General features: G+C 38.3%; 1 protein-coding gene across 4 annotated transcripts in view; it reads left to right on the top strand.

The window, feature by feature from the left end:
* ATP7A (ATPase copper transporting alpha) overlaps positions 1-14,872 on the top strand; it is a 140,776-nt gene extending 125,904 nt beyond the window's left edge. For all 4 annotated transcript variants that reach the window (XM_061137116.1, XM_061137117.1, XM_061137114.1 and 1 more), the window contains 6 exons: positions 3,844-3,990; positions 4,811-4,953; positions 6,522-6,725; positions 7,239-7,356; positions 9,275-9,377; positions 9,759-14,872. In XM_061137116.1, coding sequence (XP_060993099.1) covers positions 3,844-3,990; positions 4,811-4,953; positions 6,522-6,725; positions 7,239-7,356; positions 9,275-9,377; positions 9,759-10,035 — 992 coding nt within the window. In that variant the 3' untranslated portion in view covers positions 10,036-14,872. The remainder of the gene's footprint in view (positions 1-3,843; positions 3,991-4,810; positions 4,954-6,521; positions 6,726-7,238; positions 7,357-9,274; positions 9,378-9,758) is intronic.
* The last annotated feature ends 9,665 nt before the right edge of the window (positions 14,873-24,537 follow it).

Genomic DNA, 24,537 nt, shown 5'->3' with positions numbered 1-24,537 from the left:
TGTCTTTTGCTGATTTTACATACTCTCTCTATATAATCTCGTTCATAGTTATTGCTTATTCTACCACCTGTAGGGTTTCCACTGCCACTCTAAAATCTGTATCTGCAGCCAACGCCGCTTTCCCGAGTTTCTTGTTGGTCTATCCATCTGACCAAAACCAAGATATACATACTTAAGTGTGCTTGCACCTCCCCAACCATTTGAACTTGAGTAATTCAAACCTGATTATATCACTTTCTGACTAATACCTTTGATTGCAGTGGTTTATAACCTATTTTTGAGTCACGAACCTTTGGAGGAATGAGATAAAAGCTATGCCCACTACTCAGAAAATTTCTGTTTTGGACATTTGTATATATCCTTAAGCCCCTCTGTGGAAATCTGTTAAGGATCCTGGCTTTATAGGCTCTCCATCTCTGACAGGACAAAGTCCAGTCTCTCTGAGTTTTGTTCAAGATCTATTCCCCATGATATGTCTCCTGCCCCCCTGCACCACCCGTCTTGTGTTTTTCCACTGTCACCCATGTACCCTGTGTTTCGTTCTTATGGAACTACTTAGAGTTTCTCCATACATCGTGTCATTTCATGCCTGTTAGATCACTTTATTTACTATTTTCTCATCTTTGAAGACTCAGCTCACATCTCTCTTTAGTGAAGCCTCCACTGACTAACATACATAGGCAGAGATATTTGCTCTTCCTTTTTAGTCATAACTATACTTAATCTGGCACACTGCATGATAATTCTTTATTTACCTGCCTGATTCTACTAAGTTGTGATTTCTTTATTATTTGTCTATGAATTCATAGTATCAAGAACACTGACACATAGTGATTTCGTTCATCTGACAGGTTTTATAAACATTGTTCAAGATACTAAAGAATCAGCAAAGACAAAGACCCTATCTCATGGAGTTTACATTCCTGGTGAAAGAACGCTAGACAGTGTGCAAATAAATAAGCAAATAGAGTCTGTCTGATGGATATGCTATGAAGAAAATGAAGAAGAGCAAGTGGTATTGGGAATGCTAGGGAATGCTATTTTATATAGGCTGATCAGGGTAGGCCTCATTGAGAAGGTGCTGCTTGAGCAAAAACCTGAGGTGAGGGAGGAAGAAAGTTACGTGAATATCTGTGACAAAAGCATTCCAGGTAGGAGGAATGTTAAGTACAGAAGCCTTAAGTCAGGAGTGTGCTTGACTAGTTTGAGGAACTCTGTGGCTAGAACAGAGTAAATGATTGGGAACTTTATAAGGACTTTGGTTTTTACTCTGAGGTGGAAAACCATTGGAGAGTTTTGAGCATAGGAGTGACAGAATCTGACTTAATATTTTAATATTTAATAAATTATTAATAAAATTTAATATTTAATAAATTCAATAATTTGATAAAATTATTAATATTTAATAAAAGTATTACTTGGGCTTCTCTGGTAAAAACACACTGTTTCTGTGGGTAGGGACAAGGACAGAAGCAAGGGGATAAGTTAGTGGGCTGTTGCCATAATCTAGGTAAAAGATGATGGCTTGGACCAATGTAATAACAGTAGAGGTTGTAAGAAGTAGTCAAATTCTGGATGTATCTTCTTTTTTTTTTTTGACCATACCATGTGGCTTGTGGGAGCTTAGTTCCTCCACCAGGAATCAAACCTGTGCCCCCTTGCAATGGAAGTCCTAACCACTGAACTGCCAGGGAATTCCCCAGGATGTATCTTGAAGGGAGAGATGACTGACAGATCTCACATATTGGCAATGGGGTATGAGAGAAGCAGGAGTCAAGAATTAGGCCAAAGTTTGCAGCCTAACCAATTTAGAAGGATGGAGTTACCATTTAAACAAGATGGAGATCGCAGGAGAGGTAATGTTGAGGAAAAGTGATTAGGAGTTCAGTTTTTGACATGTTAAGTTTGAGTGCCTGTTAGGTATTCAAGTGGAGATGTTGTGTAAATGTTCTATCAAGGAGGCAGGTGGCTGTACAAGTCTGTAGACTTGGGAGTCATCCACTTATAGATCTGGGCTGTCCAGTGTGGTAGCCACTAGTTACATGTGACTATTTAATTAAAATTTAGTTTAAAACTCAGCCCTTCCGCCATACTAGTCATATTTCAGTGCTCAATAGCTTCATGTTGTTAGTGGCTACTGTATTAAACAGCAGATGTAGAACATTTCTGTCATCACAGAAAGTTCTGTCAGACAGTGCTGATATAGATGGTCTTTAAAGTGATGAGACTGCATAAAATCGTCAAAGAGTTGGGAATTCCCTGGTGGTCCAGTGGTTAGGGGGCTTCCACAGTGGCTCAGCAGTAAAGAATCTGCCTGCAATGCAGGAGATGTGGGTTCAATCCCTGCGTCAGGAAGATCTCCTAGAGGAGGGCATGGCAACCGACTCTAGTATTGCCTGGAGAATCCCATGGACAGAGGAGCCTGGCGGACTACAGTTTGTGGGGTCTCAAAGAGTCGGACATGACTGAAGCAACTGAGTATTCACACATTCCAGTGGTTAGGACTAGGCACTTTGACTGCCATGGGCCTGGGTTCAATCCCTGGTCAGAGAACTAAGATTCTGTAAGCCATGAGGTGTGCACCCCCAAAAAATCAGGAAGTGAGAGTAGATTGGTGGGGAAGAGGTTTAAGGATTAAGCCCTGCAACACTACAAATTAAGAGGTCAGGGAGATGAGAAATGATCAGTAAAGAAAACAGAAGTGGTAGGAGGTAACTCATGAGAATGTGGTGCTCTAAAAGCCAAATGAAGAAAGTATTTCAAGGAGAGAATGGTCAACTGTGTTAAATGCTAATAGTGCAAGTAAGATGAAGACTAAGAATTACTCTTTGCAGTTATTAAAGATCACTGGTGTACCATATGAACAATTCTTTGGCATAAGAGAGACAAAAGTTCTATTGGAACAGGTTCACAGGAGAATGGGAAGCTGATAGAGACAACACTTTGTAGGAGTTTTGCTATGAACAGAAGCAAAGAAGTGGGGCAGTAGCTAGAGAGATAAATGAGATCTGTTGTTTTGTTTTCTTTTTTAAAAATAGGACTGTGTGCAGCAGAAGTAGAAAATATGATGATGCAGAAGAGGAGAGAATTGTTGGAGAGATGTTCTGAAATAGGCAAAGAAGAGGGATCTATTTATGCAAGTGGAGAAGTTGGCCTTAAATAGGAGTAGGGGCTGCTTATAGTAACAGAAAAGAAGCTAGATCAGTATGTACAGAGGTTTAGGTAGTTGGGTATATATGGCAATGAGAGCTTCTGGAAGTTCTTTTCTGATTGCTTTTATTTCCTTTCTGAAGTAGGAAGCACATCATCATCTGGTATGAGAATGGGAGAAGAAAAGGTATAAAATAGCCATCTAGAAGGAATGGAGAATGAATGGACTAGGGAAATACAGTAAAATTGCCAGAAAGCACTAAGGGCCCACTTAAAGTTAGTAAGATATCACTGTAGATCTGTGTTCTTATCTAACCATTGATGGTTGTACTGATGTACACTAAATATTTTTAACTTTCTTCAGTTGCCATGGAAGATCATAAGGAAATGTTGAATGGAAAGCATCACCAAGAAAGTAATGCTTGAACTAGCTTTTAAGGAATATGATGCAATTTGGTATTTGGAGAGGAGAGATGAGGACCTCCAGGTGGAGGCAGCAACATGTGCAAAGGTCCAGAGGCATAGAAGAGCAGAGTATGTTCCTTGAATATTTGGAAATCAGTGTCATAGACTATATTCTACCAAAAAAAAACCAATGTAGTAACTGCAAGGTTAGAGAGGAAGAATGTCCCTAAAGGGTTGCTATAAATATTAAACAAGTTCACTAAATGTTTTTTCTGTACTTTCTTTCAGATGCTCTTAATGCTCAGCAGTACAAAGTTCTCATTGGCAACCGGGAGTGGATGATTAGAAATGGTCTTGCCATTAATGACAATGTAAATGATTCCATGGCTGAACACGAGAGAAGAGGTCGGACTGCTGTACTGGTAGCAGTTGATGGTAAGGTTTTCCTTAAGTACACTGTGACTCAGTGTTGTGATCTCAGTTGTTTTCTGTGTATTTTTGAGAGACATCTGAACTATGAGGGTTATTCAAAAGCATCTTGAATGCAAAATAAAAATGTCAGCAATACATAATTGTTACTGATTAATTTAAAATGCTCTTGTGTTTGCCTGGCTTTTATTAAATTATTTCTTAGAGCAAGTTTGTAGCTGTGAGATTAATTAGTTAACATTTATAATCTTTGCTAAGTATGAAGGCAGTATCTTACCATGGCCTTTTTAGGTCCAGGGAAAAGCAGAAAATACCATTTACTTTCATTTTTGAAATAAAATAGCTACTTGCAGTGATTTTTCTCCCCAGTATAAAATGCCAGTTTTGTTTTCATCCACCCCTTCACCTTTGAAAGGAAGAAAGTATTGGGTTTCAGTTTCATTTGCCTTTAAATTAGCTGAAGTGTTTGGAGCTCTTGGCAATACTTCTCTAAAGGAAGAAAGTAAGTCTTTTAGTATCCAGTAAAGTTTATTTTCATTTTCCTATTATTACCTTCATTAGTAACCCCTACGTCACTGAAATTTTCACAACCAAGAATAGAGGCTTACTGTGGGGTTACTGTGGGGTTACTCTGGGGTTTGTGGTATTTTCACAACCAAGAATAGAGGCTTACTGTGGGGTTGTGTGGTCTTGGGGGTATTTTGAGTTAAGCTAAGCCCTGAACAACTTTGTTTAACAAAAATCATTTCTTTCTGAAATTTTAAGTCAGAATATTATTCTACTTTCACAATATTCCAAATTCTATTTTCTGGTGCTCCTGTATTAGATGAGCTGTGTGGTTTGATAGCTATTGCTGATACAGTGAAGCCTGAAGCAGAACTGGCTGTCCATATTCTGAAATCTATGGGCTTAGAAGTTGTTTTGATGACTGGAGACAACAGTAAAACAGCTAGATCTATTGCTTCTCAGGTAATGGATTTACTTAGTAGTTGGGGTGGGAGTATGTGTTAACTTCTAACTCTTCATGTACATTTTCTTTCTTGCCTTCAGGTGCTAATGAATTCGTACTACCTATTATTTTCATTATCCCTGAGTTCCTTAAAAAAGAATTGGCATACTGCCTGTGCAGGAAGGACTTTGCACTTTTTTCTGGAACTGTTATAAGTAAAAAGCTATTTGCTTAGTTCATGAGATGCTTAGTGACATTGTACACAGTTTCTGTTGATGCTTCCTTTGAAATGTTGCTCGTAGTCTCTACCAGTGCTGCCAGCCTAAGCTAGGCTCTCATCCTCTCATGCCTAAAGTACAGCAGTAGCTCCACGCATGGCCCTCTCTAGTCCATCCTGAATACCACTGATAGAACAAAACATCTCTTCCATAGCATTTTCCTGCTACTGATCCCCCACATTTGCCTTCCCTCTAAAACTTTTCTCATGTTAGTCTTTTCTACTTTGAAATGCCTTCTCCCCTCTTCTATTGACTAATGCAAGTAATATATAAATACTGTCTTGTATAAAAAGATGCAGAAGGATATAAAGTAAGTTTGTCACCCTTTTCCCAAGCTCCCTGTCCAGCCCTCTCCCCTTACACTTTCTCGTATACTTATTGTTCATATACAGATGTATAGTTCTGGTATTTTCAACATAAATTGGATCATTTTTGTACAAATTGTTTACTTTCTTTCAGATAATAATATGTATGCCTTGTCCATGTCCATGGAGCTTTGTCCGTGTCTGAACATATAAAGTTACTTCATTCTTTCTACATCATTGCATTGAATTCCATGGTGTGAATGTATCATAATTGGCTTAACCTGTTTGCAACCCCATAGACTATACAGTCCATGGAATTCTCCAGGCCAGAATACTGGAGTGGGTAGCCTTTCCCTTCTCCTAACTCTAAAACAATAATTTATGTGCTTTTGAAAATTTTGTTGTTACAACTAAGGCAGTAATATACATCCTTGGACATACATCTTTTTATACATGTACAAGTATGTCCAAAATATAGCTAGGAGTGGAATTCCTTAACCAAATGACATGCACATTTTGATAGATGCTGGTACATGCCCTCCAAAATGACAGTACACATTTACACACCCACCAACAGTATCTAAGAGAGCTCATTTCCCTGTAGTCTTACTATCCCTAGATATTACTAATATTTTAAAATTTAGACATCTGGTAGGTGGAAAATGAAGGTGCCTCATCATATAAAATGATGAACCATCATTGTTATGTATATAAAATCACTATATAAAATAATAAATATTTTATATAAAATATAACAGTTATATTTTAGGCTTTGTTGTTTTTGTTATTTAGTCGCTCAGTCATGTCTGACTCTTTTTGACCCCATGGACTGTAGCCCACCAAGCTTCTCTGTCCATGAAATTTCCCAGGCAAGACCAGGGATTGAACCTGCACCTCCTGCATTGGCAGACAGATTCTTTACCACTGAACCACCAGGGAAGCCCTATATTTCAGGTACTCAGTAATATTTCTTGAAATGAGTGGAGTTTGTTTTTCCTCATGTAGGTTGGCATTACTAAAGTGTTTGCTGAAGTTCTACCTTCCCACAAGGTTGCTAAGGTGAAGCAACTTCAAGAGGAGGGGAAACGGGTAGCAATGGTAGGAGACGGAATCAATGACTCCCCAGCTCTGGCAATGGCTAATGTTGGAATTGCTATTGGCACAGGCACAGACGTAGCCATTGAAGCAGCTGATGTGGTTTTGATAAGGGTAAGTCTGGTGGCCTGACCTTTGAGGAGTGTGAAACTGCTCTTCATGGTCAGAGATAATGTTGTGTGTTGAACACAGTGATTCTGTCCTAATTCCCATCCTCCTGGCCTTTGAGAAAGGGAGAATTCAAGATGGGAGTATGAGAAGTCTTAGTAATTACTTTCAGACTTTCTCAATTCAGGGGAGCAAATGAGAATGACAAGCTTCTAAATGAAGAATTAAATTTAGGAATATACATAGAATACAGTTATCTTCAGCAAGTAGTTGCTGAAGTTATTTTAGTGGGATTTAGTCCCTGTGCCAGCATACAACCCTGAAAGTGTTTTTAGAACCCTGAGAAAAAAAAATTCCAAAAAACCTCTTCCAAGATTGACTCAAATTTTTAGCAGTATCTGAGATTTGAGTTAATTCACATATTTCCCTAAGATACACATCATCTTCATCATACATGGTATCAAATCCAAGTTACTAGTTAGAATCTGTTGCTAATATCATAAATATTTCTGTTCTCAGAATGATCTTCTGGATGTAGTGGCAAGTATTGATTTATCAAGGAAGACAGTCAAGAGGATTCGGATAAATTTTGTCTTTGCTCTAATTTATAATCTGATTGGAATTCCCATAGCTGCCGGTATGTGATGGTTAACTTGTATTGCTTTTTTCCTGAAGTCATTAGATGCCTACCATATTGGAAGTTTTAGTCTTCTTCTTACTAGTTTTGAGCCCCGTTTTGTATGTAGCCTGCTGGTATGGTGAGAGATAATATTAAAGTGAAAGTGAAAGTCACTCAGTCATATCCGACTGTTTGCGACCCCATAGACTATACAGTCCATGGAATTCTCCAGGCCAGAATACTGGAGTGGGTAGCCTTTCCCTTCTCCAGGGGATCTTCCCAACCCAGGAATCAAACCCAGGTCTCCTGCATTGCAGGCGGATTCTTTACCAACTGAGCTATCAGGGAAAATCAGTAATTTAAATTTTCAGCATTTTCATTATGCCTTAGAATGTATAATCTTTCAGACAGGTTTATTTTATTTTACCTTTTTCCCCTCCAACTTTGTATTTTGAAATTTTAAAACCTACAAAAATAAGGGGGGGAAATGATATAATAAAATCTGTATACCCTTCGCCTAAATTCACAGTTAATATATCTTGCCACATCATCTCTTTCTCCATATGTACTTATTTACTTGGTCATTTATTTTTTTGCTGAAGAGAATAAATTTACCTTTAATCTCACTACCCAAACACAACTACTGTTGGTATTTTCATTTGTACATGTCTTTCTGATCTTTTTTACTCTGTATCAGTTTTTATCTTGTTTCATTGTTGTAATTATACAGAGAATTTTCTTAATGTTTTAATAACCAACAGCATTTTTTTTAGGTTGGGGAGCCAGGGGTGTGTGTGTGTGTGTGAGAGAGAGAGAGAAAGAGAGACTGAACAAAAGAATATGACCCCCAAAAAAGCAGGTTAGAATTATTTAATAAGTATCTGATCATCCCTGTTACTTAGGGGCTTGGTAGGTGTTAACAATAACATGAGAAAAATAGTTACCAGACTTCCCTGGTGGTCCAGTGGTTAAGAATCCTCCTGCCAATTCAGGGGACATGGGTTCAATCCTCCCTGGTCTGGGAAGATCCCAGATGCCATGGAGTAACTAAGCCTGTGAGCCACAACTGTTGGAGCCCGCGCTTCTCGACTACTGATACCACCACAGTGAGAAGCCCATGCACTGCAGTGAAGAGTAGCCCCCACTTGTTGCAACTAGAGAAAGCCCACGTACAGCAATGAAGACCCAGCACAGCCAAAAATAAATAAAAATTAAATAATTTTTTAAAAAAGAAAAATAGTTATCACTTTCTTTTTTTTTTAGTTATCACTTTCTTTTTGTTCTCTCTGGTTAGAGAGCCAAAGATGAACATGAAGAACATGAGAACAATTACAAAGCTGGTTATCAACAGGGAAACACAGATACAGAGAGGACAAAGTAAAAGAACAATCAAAATCCAGGGAGATTAATTCATGGAGCAAGTTATTTTTGAAAAATTATACAAGTAATATATGGTTACTGTAGAAAAAGTATGAAAATACAGATTAGCACATAAAAAACAAGTACAGTAAGTCTATCTCATCCCTATCATTTGAACAAATTTTAAACTGTCTATCAAAACCAAGTGTAGATAAGTTTGTAGAATATGAACTCTAATACACTATTGGAGGGTTTGTGATCTGGTATAGCCACTTTGGAGAACAACTGAGAAGCATCTACCTAAAGTTGAAGGTGTGCCCATGTTATAATCCAGCTGTTTCACCTCTACGTATGTACCCTAGGGAAGTTCTTAAACGTACACAGGGAGACATGTACAAGAATGTTCACAGCAACACTGTGTTAGTGAAAAATTGGCAATGACATAAATCTGTACCAACAGGAGGATAAATTGCTGATTAAATATTGAGCAAGAAAATGATTTGTATATGTGTATTAGGAACACATTGGTAATGTTTTTAGTACTATCTGCTCTAATTAATCCAAACTTATTTCCTAGGAGTTTTTATGCCCATTGGTTTGGTTTTGCAGCCCTGGATGGGATCTGCTGCAATGGCTGCTTCATCTGTTTCAGTAGTACTTTCTTCACTCTTCCTTAAACTGTAAGTATGATGGCTTGCTCACGCTTCTCTTTTGTATTCCTTTTATCACCCACAGTCAGTCTTGCTAGGTTTTTTTCTTGTATTGATTAATGATAAGCCCAAACTGTTTTTAATAATAAATATTAACTTTATGTAATTATCACCTTGTGTAGTCTATACAGAGCAACCACAAGCACTGAGGGGTGTAAAATCTAGTGCACTGGCTCTGAGAAGTAGGATTTCTGATCATGTGACCTCACACAACTGCTTCTGAGCTAATTTCCTAGCAGGGACCACCTTTATACATTTCACACTACCCAAATCTCTTTTCATTTTTGAATGTAACAAGCGCCTGGTTCACATTTGATTATTTCAAATTAGTATACTTTTGCATCTTTCCAGTTACAGGAAACCAACTTATGAGAATTATGAACTACGTGCCCGAAACCAAATGGGACAGAAAAGTCCTTCAGAAATAAGTGTTCATGTTGGAATAGATGATACCTCAAGAAATTCTCCTAAACTGGGTTTGCTGGACCGAATTGTTAATTACAGCAGAGCTTCCATAAATTCACTACTGTCTGATAAACGATCACTAAACAGCGTTGGTACCAGTGAACCTGACAAGCACTCACTCCTGGTCGGAGACTGCAGGGAAGATGATGACAGTGCGTTGTAACAGGCCACAGAGAATGCTGCTAGATGATGTTGTCCTGCACTGACACAGTATTCCAGATCACCTTAGCTTTTTAAAATATTGCAAGGCTTTATGTTGGTCTCATGCTCTCATGTTAGGGAACCTATTTGAACTGCATTTGTCTGATGGCAAAAATATCTTTTTCAGGGCATCAGCTCAGAACCTAGCTTTATTGAAAATGAAATTCCAGTATTTTTTGTTTTCACTAGCAACAGATAAAGTAGAGCAGTGAGGTTTACAAGTCCTACAGCTGAAGATGCTGAATTGCTGCTGAAATCATAAATAATTTTTTATTTGACTAAAAGTTCAAGGAAAGATAATTAAACATTGTAAAATTTAGGTGCGTAATCTTGAGATTCTGGAGCCTTTCTCCCTGCCTGCCAGATTGGGGAGCAGTGGCTTTCAAAGCACTGTATAAAACGTCTAGTTTTTGAAGAAAAACAGTAGAAATTGTTTAAAAATAGACGTGCCTTATTTATTACAGGCTTTCTTCCCCTCTTATTCTCCCTGCATCTTGGTCTTTGCGGTTGCTTTCTTAGATGCCCTAGTGTGTTTAACTTTTGTTATGTTCTTTCAAGTGAGCTAAGTGTAGATAGTTTCTCATTGACAAAAGTAACTGACAAATTTTCCAGTACCACCTTTGTTTCTTTATCTTGTAGCTCAAAGACCTTAAGGGCCTATATAGTTCCCTGCTTCCCATCTTTCCACTGCTATAAAAAATGGATCAGATTCTTCCTTCAATGACTTCCTAGCTCTGTGTAATCTTTCAGTTCACTCCTGCTGAGTTCAGCTATAAGTTCTTATGGTCTGTCAGCCTCAATTCAGGAACTTAAGATTTTGTGCCACTTCTACAATTGATTTTTTTTTTCAAAGATTGACACTACCATCTTTAGCATATACTGGTCATAAAGTTACCTTGTTCTGCTTGCTGTTGTTCAGTCACTCAGTCACATCTAACTCTATGCCACCCCATAGATTGCAGCATGCCAGGTTTCACTGTCCTTCACCATCTCCCAGAGCTTGCTCAAACTCATGTCTATTAAGTCGGTGATATCATCCAACCATCTCATCCTGTGTCATCCCCTTCTCTTCCTGCCATGAATCTTTCCCAGAATCAGGGTCTTTTCCAGTGAGTCATTTCTTCATATCAGATGGCCAAAGTATTGGAGCTTCAGCTTCAGTGTCAGTCCTTCCAATGAATATTCAGGGCTGATTTCCTTTAGGATTGACTGGTTTGATCTCCTTGCAGTCCAAGGGACTCTCAAGAGTCTTCTCCAACACCCCAGTTCAAAAGCATCAATTCTTCGGCGCTTAGCCTTCTTTATGTCCATCTCTTACATCCATACATGACTACTGGAAAAACCACAGCTTTGACTATATGGACCTTTGTTGGCAAAGTAATATCTCTGCTTTTTAATATGTTGTCTAGGTTGGTCATAGCTTTTCTTCCAAGGAGCAAGTGTCTTTTAATTTCATGGCTATGGTCACAGTCTGTGACTGGAACCCAAGAAAATAAAGTCTGTCACTGTTTCCATTTATTCCCCATCTATTTGCCCTGAAGTGATGGGATCAGATGCCATGATATTCGTTTTTTGAACGTTGAGTTTTAAGCCAGCTTTTTCACTGTCCTCTTTGACTTTCATCTAGAGGCTCTTTAGTTCCTCATTACTTTCTGCCATAAGTGTGGTGTCATCTGCATATCTGAGGTTGTTGATTCCAGGTTGTGCTTCATCCATCCTGGCATTTCGCGTGATATACTCTGCATATAAGTTAAACAAGCAGGGTGACAGTATATAGCCTTGATGTACTCCTTTCCCAACTTACAACCAGTCTACTGTTCCTTGTCTAGTTCTAACTGTTGCTTCTTGACCTGCATACAGGTTTCACAGGAAGCAGGTAGGTGGTCTGTACTCCCATCTCTTGAAGAATTTTCCAGTTTGTTGTGATCACAAAGTCAAAGGCCTTAGTGTAGTCAGTGAAGCAAAAGTAGATGTTTTTCTGGAATTCTCTTGCTTTTTCTTTGATCCAGTGGATGTTGGCAATTTGATCTCTGGTTCCTCTACCTGTTCTCAATCCAGCTTGAACATCTGGAAGTTCTCTGTCCACATACTGTTGAAGCCTGGTGTGGAGAATTTTGAGCATTACTTTGCTAGCATGTGAAATGAGTGCAGTTGTGCACTAGTTTGAACATTCTTTGGCATTGCCCTTCTTTGGGATTGGAATGAAAACCTGGATTCACTAAATCTGTCCTTTTTGGAGAGAATATAAGACATTAGCTGATAATTTAATGGTTTTCTCCCATTTATTTTTATTAGTTGGAGGCTAATTACTTTACATACATATTTATAATTTAATAGATTTTAATTGTCTTATTGTTTTAGATAATCTCTCAAAATGATTTTAAAATAATGCCATTACACTAAGCTGCTTTTTCCAAAAACTATAGTAAATTGTAATACAGAAATGAGAATTTCCCTAGGTTGTGATACCTTTTAGCCAAATCTATATTTGTCTGTAGTTTAAAATATTTGCACTTGCTAGTTAGTGTGATTGGCAGATTTATGGGCTCCTCATTGGCATATAAATTTAGAAATTGCCCTGTGAGTACCTGGGAGTTAATACATTGGTCAGAGGCCTGGTACTTGTATGACTATTTAAATTAACTTGTTAACTGCAAGGTGGATTTCAGATGCAGAATATGTAAGTGAAAAAAACTCATAAGTTCCTAATATCTATTCCCATTGTCACATGTAAAGCTGCTAACTCAATGCCTAGCACATAAGATTTATACTCAGTAAATATTAGTTATTATATCCCCTTGAGGTCAGTAATAAATATTAAAAATTGTTTTTACAGAGCAGAGTCAAATCCTGTGGGAGTAGGGGATGGGTTTCTTCTTCCCCAACTTCCTTTTTCTCTTGTTCTGTCATACAAACTCAAAAAGTTTACAACATAATTCCACATTGACTTTTCAGATTTGGAAAAGATCTCATTTTTATCTCAGCTATCTTAAGAGAACTAAAATGTGATGAGGGTGCTTTTAATCTAGAAAAGCAAACCAATTTTAATGAAGTATGAATGAATTTGTATGTCCAGGCTCTTTTTAGACCAGTGCCTATGCCATCGTCCATGCTTTCAATTTGAATTTTAATACTTGTTTCTTATTTTAATTCCAGTGGTCCATCATACCATAACTTGTTTCTTCTAGAAGAAATAACTAATACAAAAAAATGTATAGTAGAGACTTTTGAAAAAAGTGACACCTTTCCCCTCATTCTCATTCCTGTCTCTCTGAAGGACTTGAACATAGCCAGTTACTACTTTTATTATCATGTGTGTGTTAGAGTTGTCCATTTGGCCCCACATGGCAAGAGATGCACGTCATGGGACAATGAGAAGAAAGCCTATATAATCTGAGAAAAATCAAGAATATAATTTAGCCTTTTGTGCAGGAATAGAAAACATGCTGTTTCGAAAGAATCCTGCTTTAAATATCTGTCACTATCTTTGAATTCTCTTCCACAAGTCTCTTGCAATCCTGAGCTCCCATTAGCTTCACAGAGCATCTGTAGTCACCAAAGAGAGAGGTGATATATGGAGTGGATCAAAAACACTGCTTTTAGTTAGTAACTAGCTTTAGGTAATTATTTACTAATGAGAACAAATTTTATAAATGTGTGTATAAGCATCTGTGTTTACTCGTATCATACACATATGCACATGTTACCATATAGAAGGAAATGGATTTATATTTGAATTTGATATTAGAATATTTGAAGTTTGATTTTTGTTGTTCCTTCATCACTCTTCTGTATTCATTCAGCAACCATGCCCTCAGTCTGATGATAACAAGGATGTTTTCATATCCAGTGCTGATTCAGACTCAACTAAGGGGCATCTTTTATCTTAAATACCCAAAGATGCCTTTTAAATTTCAAAGGTTAAACATAACTATTTAGTGTCATAGTCTAAAGAAGTATGGTTGTCAGTTGTGACAATAGAAGTGTTATTTTTCCTAGTTTAGTATCAACATTTTAGAGTATTAGATTTGATGCCTTGCGAACAAATAATTTTATATTTTGCTTTAACTTTTTAAAAGTTATTCTTCTATTGGATGTATTCCTTGTTAAGAATACTTAAAATTGCATTGTAGTCAAAATGTTTCCAAAAATTTAAGTGTCCATATCTTTTATATACACAGCTTAAAAATCAAAAATGTATGTTCTTAGAGAATTTTTTCCATTACTTGTGGATCTTGCTTTAAAATTATTTTCCTTAGTATTTATTTTACTCTATTTTGTTATTTTCTTTGGGTGAGGCATCTGGTTACTGGTTGTTTTAATAAGAACAAAAACATTTCTGGACTCACTCCTTTTAGGTTTTTTTGTTTCTTTTCTATAAAAATACTGTTTTACCAAATATAAAAAATTTAGATTCATGCCAAATTATTAGCTGTTTTTACACTAACTTTCTGTAGTCTTTCTGAAAGTTTATCTGGTATGGGTAACCAGATAAAGTACAAAAGCACGAATTCTTGTTCTTCAATGAAAAGAGCTTCTGTAATGGCATTGATAATAAATGCCTTTTATAGCCAAAACCAGGCGTCTCAACCTTATGCTTTTAGTTAAAGAAATGTTTAATTAACCATTGTTGAACATTGATTGTTTAATACCCAAAACGTCAGTGGACAATGTTGTGCAATAATCATCTACTGTAGTCAAGATATTCAGTAGTTCGTTTTTCCATAAGCATGCAGTTGATCATATTTCTGCCAAGGATGTGCCTTCAACTTTACAATTATAGTATTCTAAAAAAAAGATTTCTTGTGGTCAGTGTCTATTTTGTTATATCATCCAACTCCTCTACCAGAAGTTCCAACCTACCTTGTGGTTTTAGGTATCCTTTTTTTTTTTTTTTTTTTAAATCAACCATGGGGCAGGATTGGAGGCAGTTACCACACATTCACTAAGAGTGAGAGGGAAGAAATCTGTTTTCCTTCAGACTTCACTCCTCTTGCTGTATCTTTTAGTGAGGATAAGAAAGAAAGGAATATAATTGTCCTCCTTTCCTTCATAGCCTGTAATACTTTCTTTATAGATTTTCTACCCTAAATGAGCTAAATGGAGACAAAAGCTTTTCTAGCAATTGGGGAGTCCTATACAACAGTGTGTATGAGGATCCCACCCAAAATATATTCCCATACCTAACACTTATTTAAGTTAAGGAAGGGTTTTAAACTTATTTGTAAGGAAAAACTAAGTTTTATTTCCCTCTTAAATCCTTGGGATTATTCAGAGTATGAAAATAAGATTAGAAATGAAAGTAGAAGAATAAAAACACTGAGGTGTCTGCTTGGCTGGCCAGCCCTCTTTCCTATTGGAGCCTTGACTGACCTCTGAGAAAGACAGTGAGGTTTCAAAACCTTCCAGACAAAACCAAAGCAAAACAAAGAAGCCAGAAACCTTCTGTTGGGGGAGGCTTTAAAGGCCCTGCTAAAATTCAAATAGAGATGAGAGAGGTTGGCCTAATGCTTTCACAAATTTGACTAGAGCCAGTGAGCCCTAGTCAAATTTGTGAATTGCTTAATGCTTCCTTTTCATAGATGTGACCACTAGTTGTGGAAATGAGTGATGGGTAAGGTGTGAAAGGCAAGATTCTTGAGGACAAGGTTTAAATGAAATTGCTAGTATAAATAGGATCTCATGCAATTTAAATCTGAAAACTTCCATGCAGGCAGTTCTCTGAAAAATTTAAAGTAGTCTTTGGCATAGTGTATCTCTTGCCCTCGAATGGCCCCCGGCTTTTCATTGTCAAAGCCCTTCCCCCAGCCCCCAGGCCTGTCTGTAAACTGAAGTGCTGCCATTACTTCAGCATTATTTGCTTCACCCTCACCCAATCAAAATTTCAATTTCTTCATTGCAGTTATTAGCATCACATAATAAAAAACTGAGATTAATTCATTCTAAAGTACTAATGACCTTTAGATCTAGCCAGAAGTATTAGCAATTACTTGAAAAGATTATTTTAAATCCAAATAACTTTATTGAAATGAAAAACAACAGGCCATGTAGAAGAGGTCATATTGTAGAACACAGAATCAGCTCGAAGCTCTTCTTCCTTCTTGTAGCTTTTTACCTTTCACTTTTGTATCCACTGTTTCTTTTCTTTAATGTTTATTTATTTTTGGCTGCACTGGTCTTTGTTGCTGCATGCGGGCTTTCTCTAGTTGTGGCAAGTGGGACCTACTGTCTAGTTGCAGTGCACGTGCTTCTCATTGTGGTGGTTTTTGTTGCAGAGCATGGGCTCTAGGGCACGTGGGCTCAGTAGTTGCAGCACCAGGCTTAATTGCCCCATGGAATGTGGGATCTTCCAGATCAGGGACCAAACCCGTGTTCCCCTGCATCAGCAGGTAGATTCTTACCCACTGCACCACCAGGGAAGTCCCATCCACCGTTTCTTTAAAAGCACCACATCTCCAAGGTGATAGAAAGAGCATTGATTGTGGAGTCCACCAGACCTATTTGCAATATTCCAGTTCTGTCACATACCAGCTGGGTGACTGTATTATTTAATAGTTTCCTATTGCTGCTGTAACAGGTTACAATAAACTTTGTATCTTTAATTTAATTTTTATTTTATATGGTAGTTGATTTACAATGCTGTGTTAGTTTCAGTGTACAGTACAGTGATTCAGTTATACATATATCCATTCTTTTTCAGATTATTTCCCACTATAAGTTATTATAAAATATTGAGTAGGTCCTTGTTGATTATTTTATATGTAGTAATGTATATATATTAATCTTATATTCCTAATTTATCCCTCCTCTGCCCTTTTGTCTTTGGTAGCTGTAAATTTTTTTTTCTATGTCTGTGGATCTATTTCTATTCTATAAATAAGTTCATTTGTATTTTTAAAATTAATTTATTTATTTTAATTGAAGGCTAATTACAATATTGTAGTGGTTTTGCCATACGTTGACATGAATCAGCCATGGGTGTGCATGTGTCCCCCACCCTGAACCCCCTCCCACCTCCCTCCCCATCCCATCCCTCAAGGTCATCCCAGTGCACTGGCCCTGAGTGCCCTGTCTCATGCATCGAACCTGGACTAGTGATCTATTTCACATATGGTAATACACATGTTTCAATGCTATCTCTCAAATCATCCCACCCTTGCCTTCTCCCACAGAGTCCAAAAGTCTGTTCTTTACATCTGTGTCTCTTTTGCTGTCTCACATATAGGGTCATCATTATCATCTTTCTAAATACCATATATATGCGTTAATATACTGTATTGGTTTTTTTCTTTCTGACTTACTTCACTCTGTATAATAGGCTCCAGTTTCATCCACCTCATTAGAACTGATTCAAATGCATTCTTTTTAATAGCTGAGTAATATTCCATTGTGTATATGTACCACAGCTTTTTTATCCTTTCACATTTGTATTTTAAAGCTTTCACAAAAAAGTGTTATCATATGATATTTGTCTTTGTTTACTTCACTTAATATGATAATCTCTAGTTGCATCCATGTTGCTGCAAATGGTAATGTAATTCTTTTTTTCTTTTTATGGCTGAATAGTATTCCATTGTATATATGTACCATATCTCCTGAGTATAAGGGAAATATATTATCTCACACAGCAAGAAGTCCTGAGAGGGGCAGTTCCAAAGTTCATTACCACTGACATAATCAAAGACAAGATGGCTATAGCAGCTCCTGGAATCACAGCTTCACTTAATAACATCCAAAAACCTTGTGTCCCAGGTTTTTAAAAACTTCTTGTTTAAAAAAAATTTAGGACTTCCCTGGTGGTCCAGTGATTAAGAATCTGCCTTCCAATTCAGGGAACGCAGGTTCAATCCCTGATCAGGGAACTGAGATCCCACATGCCATGGGGCAACTAAGCCTGTGAGGCACGACTAGAGAGAGAAGCCTACACCCTGCAAGGAAGAGCCTATGGGTCATAGCTAAGACGTGATGCAGCCAAATTAATTAATTTTTTTTACTTCAAACATATAATAAAATTGGCTCCTTCTTTTGGTATACAGTTCTGTAAGCTATAGTACATGTAAACACCACAGCAGTCAGTATACAGAAGAGTTCTACTATCCACCAAAACTCAACTCATGTTATCCCTTTGCCACATTTTCCCTTCATTCCTAACTTTTGGTAACCACTGATGTACCTTTGTCCTTATAATTTTGACTTTTCAAGAATACCATGTAAATGGAACCACACATTGTGTAACATTTTGAGATTGACTTTCACTCAGCATAATAACTTTAAGGTCCATTAAATTTATTGTGTATATTAATGACTTTTTTTTTTTTTTGCTGTAGTAATAGTACTACATTGTGTGGACTTAGCATTGTTTTCTTATTCCTTTCTCCACTGAAGGATATTTGGGTTGTTCTAGTTTTTGGCAATTGTGAATAAGACACTCATGAACATTTGGGTTTAGGTATTTGCATGAACTCGGGTTTTCATGAACTTAAGTTTCGTTTCACTAGCAATGTGGTTCTCAAGTGGGGGCTATTTTGCAATCCCAAGGGATATCTGACAATGGAGACGTTTTGATTGTCTCATCTTGGTGGAAGGGGGTGCTACTTGCATCTACTGGAATGCACAAATTAGGGATGCTGCTAAACATCCTCCAAAGGATAGAACAACCTGCTCCCCACCACCCAATCAAGAATTAGCTGGCCGGAGATGTCAGTAGTGCCAGGGTTGAGAAATCCTGGTCTAGGGTAAGTGCTCAGGAGTTTGTTTGCTGGGTCATATGATGAGTGTCTGTTTGTAAGAAATAACCAAACTCTAAACTGGTTGTGCCATCTTACATTCCTGCCAGTATTATAGGAGAGTTGCAGCTGTTCTTGCATTCATGGATCACAGCCTTGTGGCAAAGGGGCTTGCATAACTCAATGACGCTATGAGCCATGTCGTACAGGGCCATCCAAGACAAATGGGTCATAGTGAAGAGTTCTTACAAAACATGGTCCACTGGAGAAGGAAATGGCAACCCACTCCAGTATTCTTGCTGTGAGAACCCCATGAATAGTATGAAAACACAAAAATACATGACACCAGAATATAAGCCCCACAAGTAGGAAGGTGTCCAATATGCTACTGGGGAAGAGGGGAGGGCAATTACTAATAGCTACAGAAAGAATGAAGTGGCTGGGCCAAAGTGGAAATGACACTCTGCTGGAGATATGTCTGTGGTCAAAGTAAAGTCTGATGCTGTAAAGAACAATATTGCATAGGAACCTGCCTAGGATATTGCATAGGAATAATTAGATCCATGTATCAACCTAGCTCAATAGCAGAAAGTATAGGGATTAAGAGAAGCCACATGGTCCTGGGTAAACAGTGATACCATCACAGCTCTGTTCCTTACCGGCTAGGTGACCTTGGGCTACTTGTTTTTCTGTGTCTGTTTCCTCATCTAAAAACTGGAACAATGCTATTTACTTCATAGAATTACTTGTTACCCGAGTAAATACATGTAAAGTACTAATTACACCTGGCACATGATAAATTGTTTCTATTTATTTATTACTTATTTGGCTGCATTGAGTCTTAGCTGCGGCACGTGGGATCTTTCCTTGTGGCACAGAGGCTTCTCTCTAGTTGTGGTGCACAGATTTAGTTGCCCCAGGGCATGTGGGATCTTAGGTCCCTGACGAGGGATCAAACCCACATCCCCTGCATTGGAAGGCATATTCTTAACCACTGGACCACCAGGGAAGTTGCCATTAGCTATTTTTATTTGAAAACAAGAGAGGATACATAGAATAGGTGAGAGTTTTGAAAAAGCCAAAAGGGGGTCCTTTCCTCCCAAAAAAGGCATTGCTACAAACCTCAGGGATCCTGCTAGGGAATGTCTCCTGACTCACAAAAAAAGATGTTGTCCAGGGGTTACCCCACCTCCCAATTATGATGTTTTTGCAAGACATACTATTCTGCTTTTATCTCTTTTTCCGAGAAACACCTCTACTGAAACCTTGTAGTTTCAGTACTTAAAAGTGAGAAGCACTGGACTATCAAAGGAAGGTTTCTCTCCAAGTTTCTGGAGTGTGACACACATGGTACTCTAGAGGTGTATGAAAGAGAGAGTACTAAGGTTAAAACTACTAAGACCTGGCTAGAAATTTCTGTTATGCCAAGAACTGGCCCTGTAAATGGGTTTTTGTGATGTTTCTTCCTCCCACCCTTTAGTAATGGTTTCTAGTTCTTGATCATGTTGTAGGTTCAGAATTCAGTCTCTTTACAGGCTTCTCTTGGCCATCATTAGGAGAAAGTAACAAATTCTGCACTTCAAACAAAAGAAAATATAAGACAACACAGGCAATATTGTCAAGCGGGCAGCCAAGTTTGTGGTAGAAAGGAGTCAGAGGGGAAGGAAGCAGGGTGAGACAGCCTGACCACAGTGCTCAGACACAGCTGGGATCTAGATGAAGATGAAGTACACCCAGTCCATATGTGCAATTCTAGACATTTTGGCTAGAATTTCTCTCAATGCAGGACTTGAACCAGCAGAGTAACCCCAAGAGCTCCCAGGGAGGAAGAAATCTGGAGAAACTTGTGGTGGGCAGAAGGTGAAATCTCACTAAAAGTGTTTGTTTCATAACACATGTCAAGCAGGATTTGAAACTTCCTTAGTTCCTGGGAAAAAAAAAGAGAGATCCAAAGAGGAAGAAAATGCTTTTAGCTTGGTCACATGTCCTAAGAGCTCAGCAATCATCTTGAGGTTTTGAAGATTCCCAAGAGAAAAGTTTCTCATTTTAGAGAAAATCTGACTACAGAAAGATGAGCAACAGGAATATGTACCAAGAGCTTCTCACCAGTATGTTGTTTTCCTTGACCCTTGGTTGCATCCCAGCAATATACAGGGGATTATGGGAAGAAATCCTTCCCAGAATGGTAGCAAGAGATAGATAGCAGTATTAGAGACTGAAGGATCAAGAAAATAATGTTTTCTTCAAAGTAATTCATTCACAAATTCCACTATAGATAGTGGTATTACATGGAGGTGGCATAGCATTTCTTTTCATATCACTAAACAAGCCTTATTTCCTACTGCTTAAACCTTCCACCTGTACCCAATGACCTAAGGAGCTCTAAGAATTTGGGATCTGAAGAGATATCTGCACCCCCATGTTCACTGCAGTACTATTCACAATGGCAAAGATCTGGAAATAAATGTCCAACAGCGGATGAATGGATAAAGAAAATGTGGTATGTATATGCAGGGAATAAAACTCATCCATAAAAAATAGGGAAATCTTGCCACTTGCAACAATATGGATACACTTTGAGGGCACTATGCTAAGTGAAATAAGTCAGGGAAAGACAAATACTATATGAGCTCGCTCTTATGTGGAATCTAAAAAACCAAACTCATAGAAACAGAGGTCAGATTTGTGGTTGCCAGAAGCAGGAGATGGGGGTAGGGGAATTGGGTGAAGGTGTTCAAAAGGTACAAGCTTCCAGTTATAAGATAAATAAGTTCTGGGGATCTAATGTACAGCATGATGACTATAACTAAACGTACCATTTTGTATATTTGAAAATTGCTAAAAATAGTAGGTCTTAACAGCTCTCTTCACAAGGAAAAAATTTTTGTAACTATGTGAGGTGATGGATTTTAGCTAAGCTTATTGTGATAATCATTTTCCAACATATACAAATATCAAATCATTGTGTTGTATACCTTACTCTTACACAAATTTATGTGTCAATTATATAACAATATAATGATAAAACTGGAATAAAAGAATTTGGGATCCCCAAGTACATCCTAAATTACATGCTTCTGTAACTACTGGGCAGAATATGCTTTCTAACTTTTCACAGTCCTTTAAAAATGCACTTGTTAGTCTAATAAACTCACTAAGATTACATATGCAAGTTTAGAGCTAATTTTCATTTTGACTACCACAGTGATTCTTGACTGGGTTTCACCACACCTCAGAAGTATCAAGAGTAAGCATTTAAAAGAAAAGAATAGAATCCAAGATACCATTCTGGGCCCATGTCACCCACAATCCCTTCAGCAGTGCTTGGAGAGCAGGTGTCAAGATCTGTTTGTACCACCTGTGCTGAGGTGGTAAGAGCATTGGAGTGGAGGTCAAGAGGACTGGATTTGTTATATCTATTTATTAAAGTATAGCTGATTTGCAATGTTGTATTAGTTTCTGGTGTACAGTAAAGTGATTCAGTTATACATATACATATTATTTTCCATTATAGGTTATTACAAAATGTTGAATATTGAAAAGAGTCAGACATGACTGACCAACTGAACTGAACTGAACTGAATTCCAAACTGGCTTTTCTGGGTGTCAGGCCCATAGACTCCTCAAAGTAGAGCATGCAGTGTGGATCATCTCTGCTCTCATCTCCCCTATCCTCAGCTGAATTTTCAAGTCATAATGCTGTCAAGAAACTTCCAAGAATAGAAATAAAAACATCTACTCTTTTCAATTTCACAGAGAAGGCATAGAATATTAAAAAATAATAGTAATAACATGATATGAACAGTTTAATTTGCGGCATACCTTCAGCCAATACTGTTAGAATGGATGTTTGCAGATGAGTTCAGTTCAGTCGCTCAGTCGTGTCCAACTCTTTGCAACCCCATGAATCACAGCACGCCAGGCCTCCCTGTCCATCACCAACTCCCAGAGTTTACTCCAACTTATGCCCAGCGAGTCAGTGATGCCATCCAGCCATCTCATCCTCTGTCGTCCCCTTCTCCTCCTGCCTCGAATCCCTCCCAGCATCAGGGTCTTTTCCAAGGAGTCAACTCTTCTCATGAGGTGGCCAAAGTATTGGAGTTTCAGCTTCAGCATCAGTCCTTCCAATGAACTCCCAAGACTGATCTCCTTTAGGATGGACTGGTTGGATCTCCTTGCAGGCCAAGGGACTCTCAAGAGTTTTCTCCAACACCATAGTTCAAAAGCATCAATTTTTCGGCACTCAGCTTTCTTCACAGTCCAACTCACATCTATACATGACCACTGGAAAAACCATAGCCTTGACCAGATGGACCTTTGTTGGCAAAATAATGTCTCTGCTTTTTAATATGCTATCTAGGTTGGTCATAACTTTCCTTCCAAGCAGTAAGTGTCTTTTAATTTCATGGCTGCAATCACCATCTGCAGTGATTTTGGACCCCCCAAAAATAAAGTCAGCCACTGTTTCCACTGCTTCCCCATCTATTTCCCATGAAGTGATGGGACCAGGTGCCATGATCTTGGTTTTCTGAATGTTGAGTTTTAAGCCAACTTTTTCACTCTCCTCTTTCACTTTCATCAAGAGGCTTTTTAGTTCCTCTTCACTTTCCGCCATAAGGGTGGTGTCATCTGCATATCTGAGGTTATTGATATTTCTCCCGGCAATCTTGATTCCAGCTTGTGCTTCTTCCAGCCCAGCGTTTCTCATGATGTATTCTGCATATAAGTTGAATAAGCAGGGTGACAATATACAGCCTTGACATACTCCTTTTCCTATTTGGAACCAGTCTATTGTTCCATGTCCAGTTCTAACTGTTGCTTCCTGACTTGCATACAGGTTTCTCCAGAGGCAGGTCAGGTGGTCTGGTATTCCCATAACTTTCCGAATTTTCCACAGTTTATCCTGATCCACACAGTCAAAGGCTTTGGCATAGTCAATAAAGCAGAAATAGATGTTTTTCTGGAACTCTCTTGCTTTTTTGATGATCCAGCAGATATTGGCAATTTGATCTCTGGTTCCTCTGCCTTTTCTAAAACTACCATAGTTTGGCCCCAGGTAGGTAACAGGGAGGGAACACAGCTCCACCCAGCAACAGAAATTGGATTAAAGATTTACTGAGCATGGCCCTGCCCATCAGAACAAGACCCAGTTTCCCCCTTCAGTCTCAGGAAGCTTCCATAAGCCTCTTATCCTTTTCCATCAGAGGGCAGACAGACTGAAAACCACAATCACAGAAAACCAACCAGTCTGATCACATGCACCACAGCCTTCTCTAATTCAATGAAACTGTGAGCCATGCTGTGTAGGGCCACCCAAGACGGATGGGTCATGGTGGAGAGCTCTGACAAACGTGGTCCACTGGAGAAGGGAATAGTGAATCACTTCAGTACTCTTGCCTTGATAACCACATGAACAGTATGAAAAGGCAAAAAGATAAGACACTGAAAGATGAACTCCCCAAGTCGGTAGGTGCCCAACATGCTACTGGAGATCAGTGGAGAACTAACTACAGAAAGAATGAAGAGACGGAGCCAAAGCAGAAACAACACCCAGTTGTGGATGTGACTGGTGATGGAAGTAAATTCCAATGCTGTAAAGAGCAATGCAATATTGCATAGGAACTTGGAATGTTAGGTCCATGAATCAAGGCAATTGGAAGTGGTCAAACAGGAGATGGCAAGAATGAACATCAACATTTTAGGAATCAGCAAACTAAAATGGACTGGAATGGGTGAAT

The sequence above is a fragment of the Dama dama genome, chromosome X (assembly GCF_033118175.1).
Source record: "Dama dama isolate Ldn47 chromosome X, ASM3311817v1, whole genome shotgun sequence".
Classification (NCBI taxonomy): domain Eukaryota; kingdom Metazoa; phylum Chordata; class Mammalia; order Artiodactyla; family Cervidae; genus Dama; species Dama dama.
The sequence above is the reverse complement of the archived record's forward strand: the minus strand, read 5'-3'. Positions and strand labels throughout refer to the sequence as shown.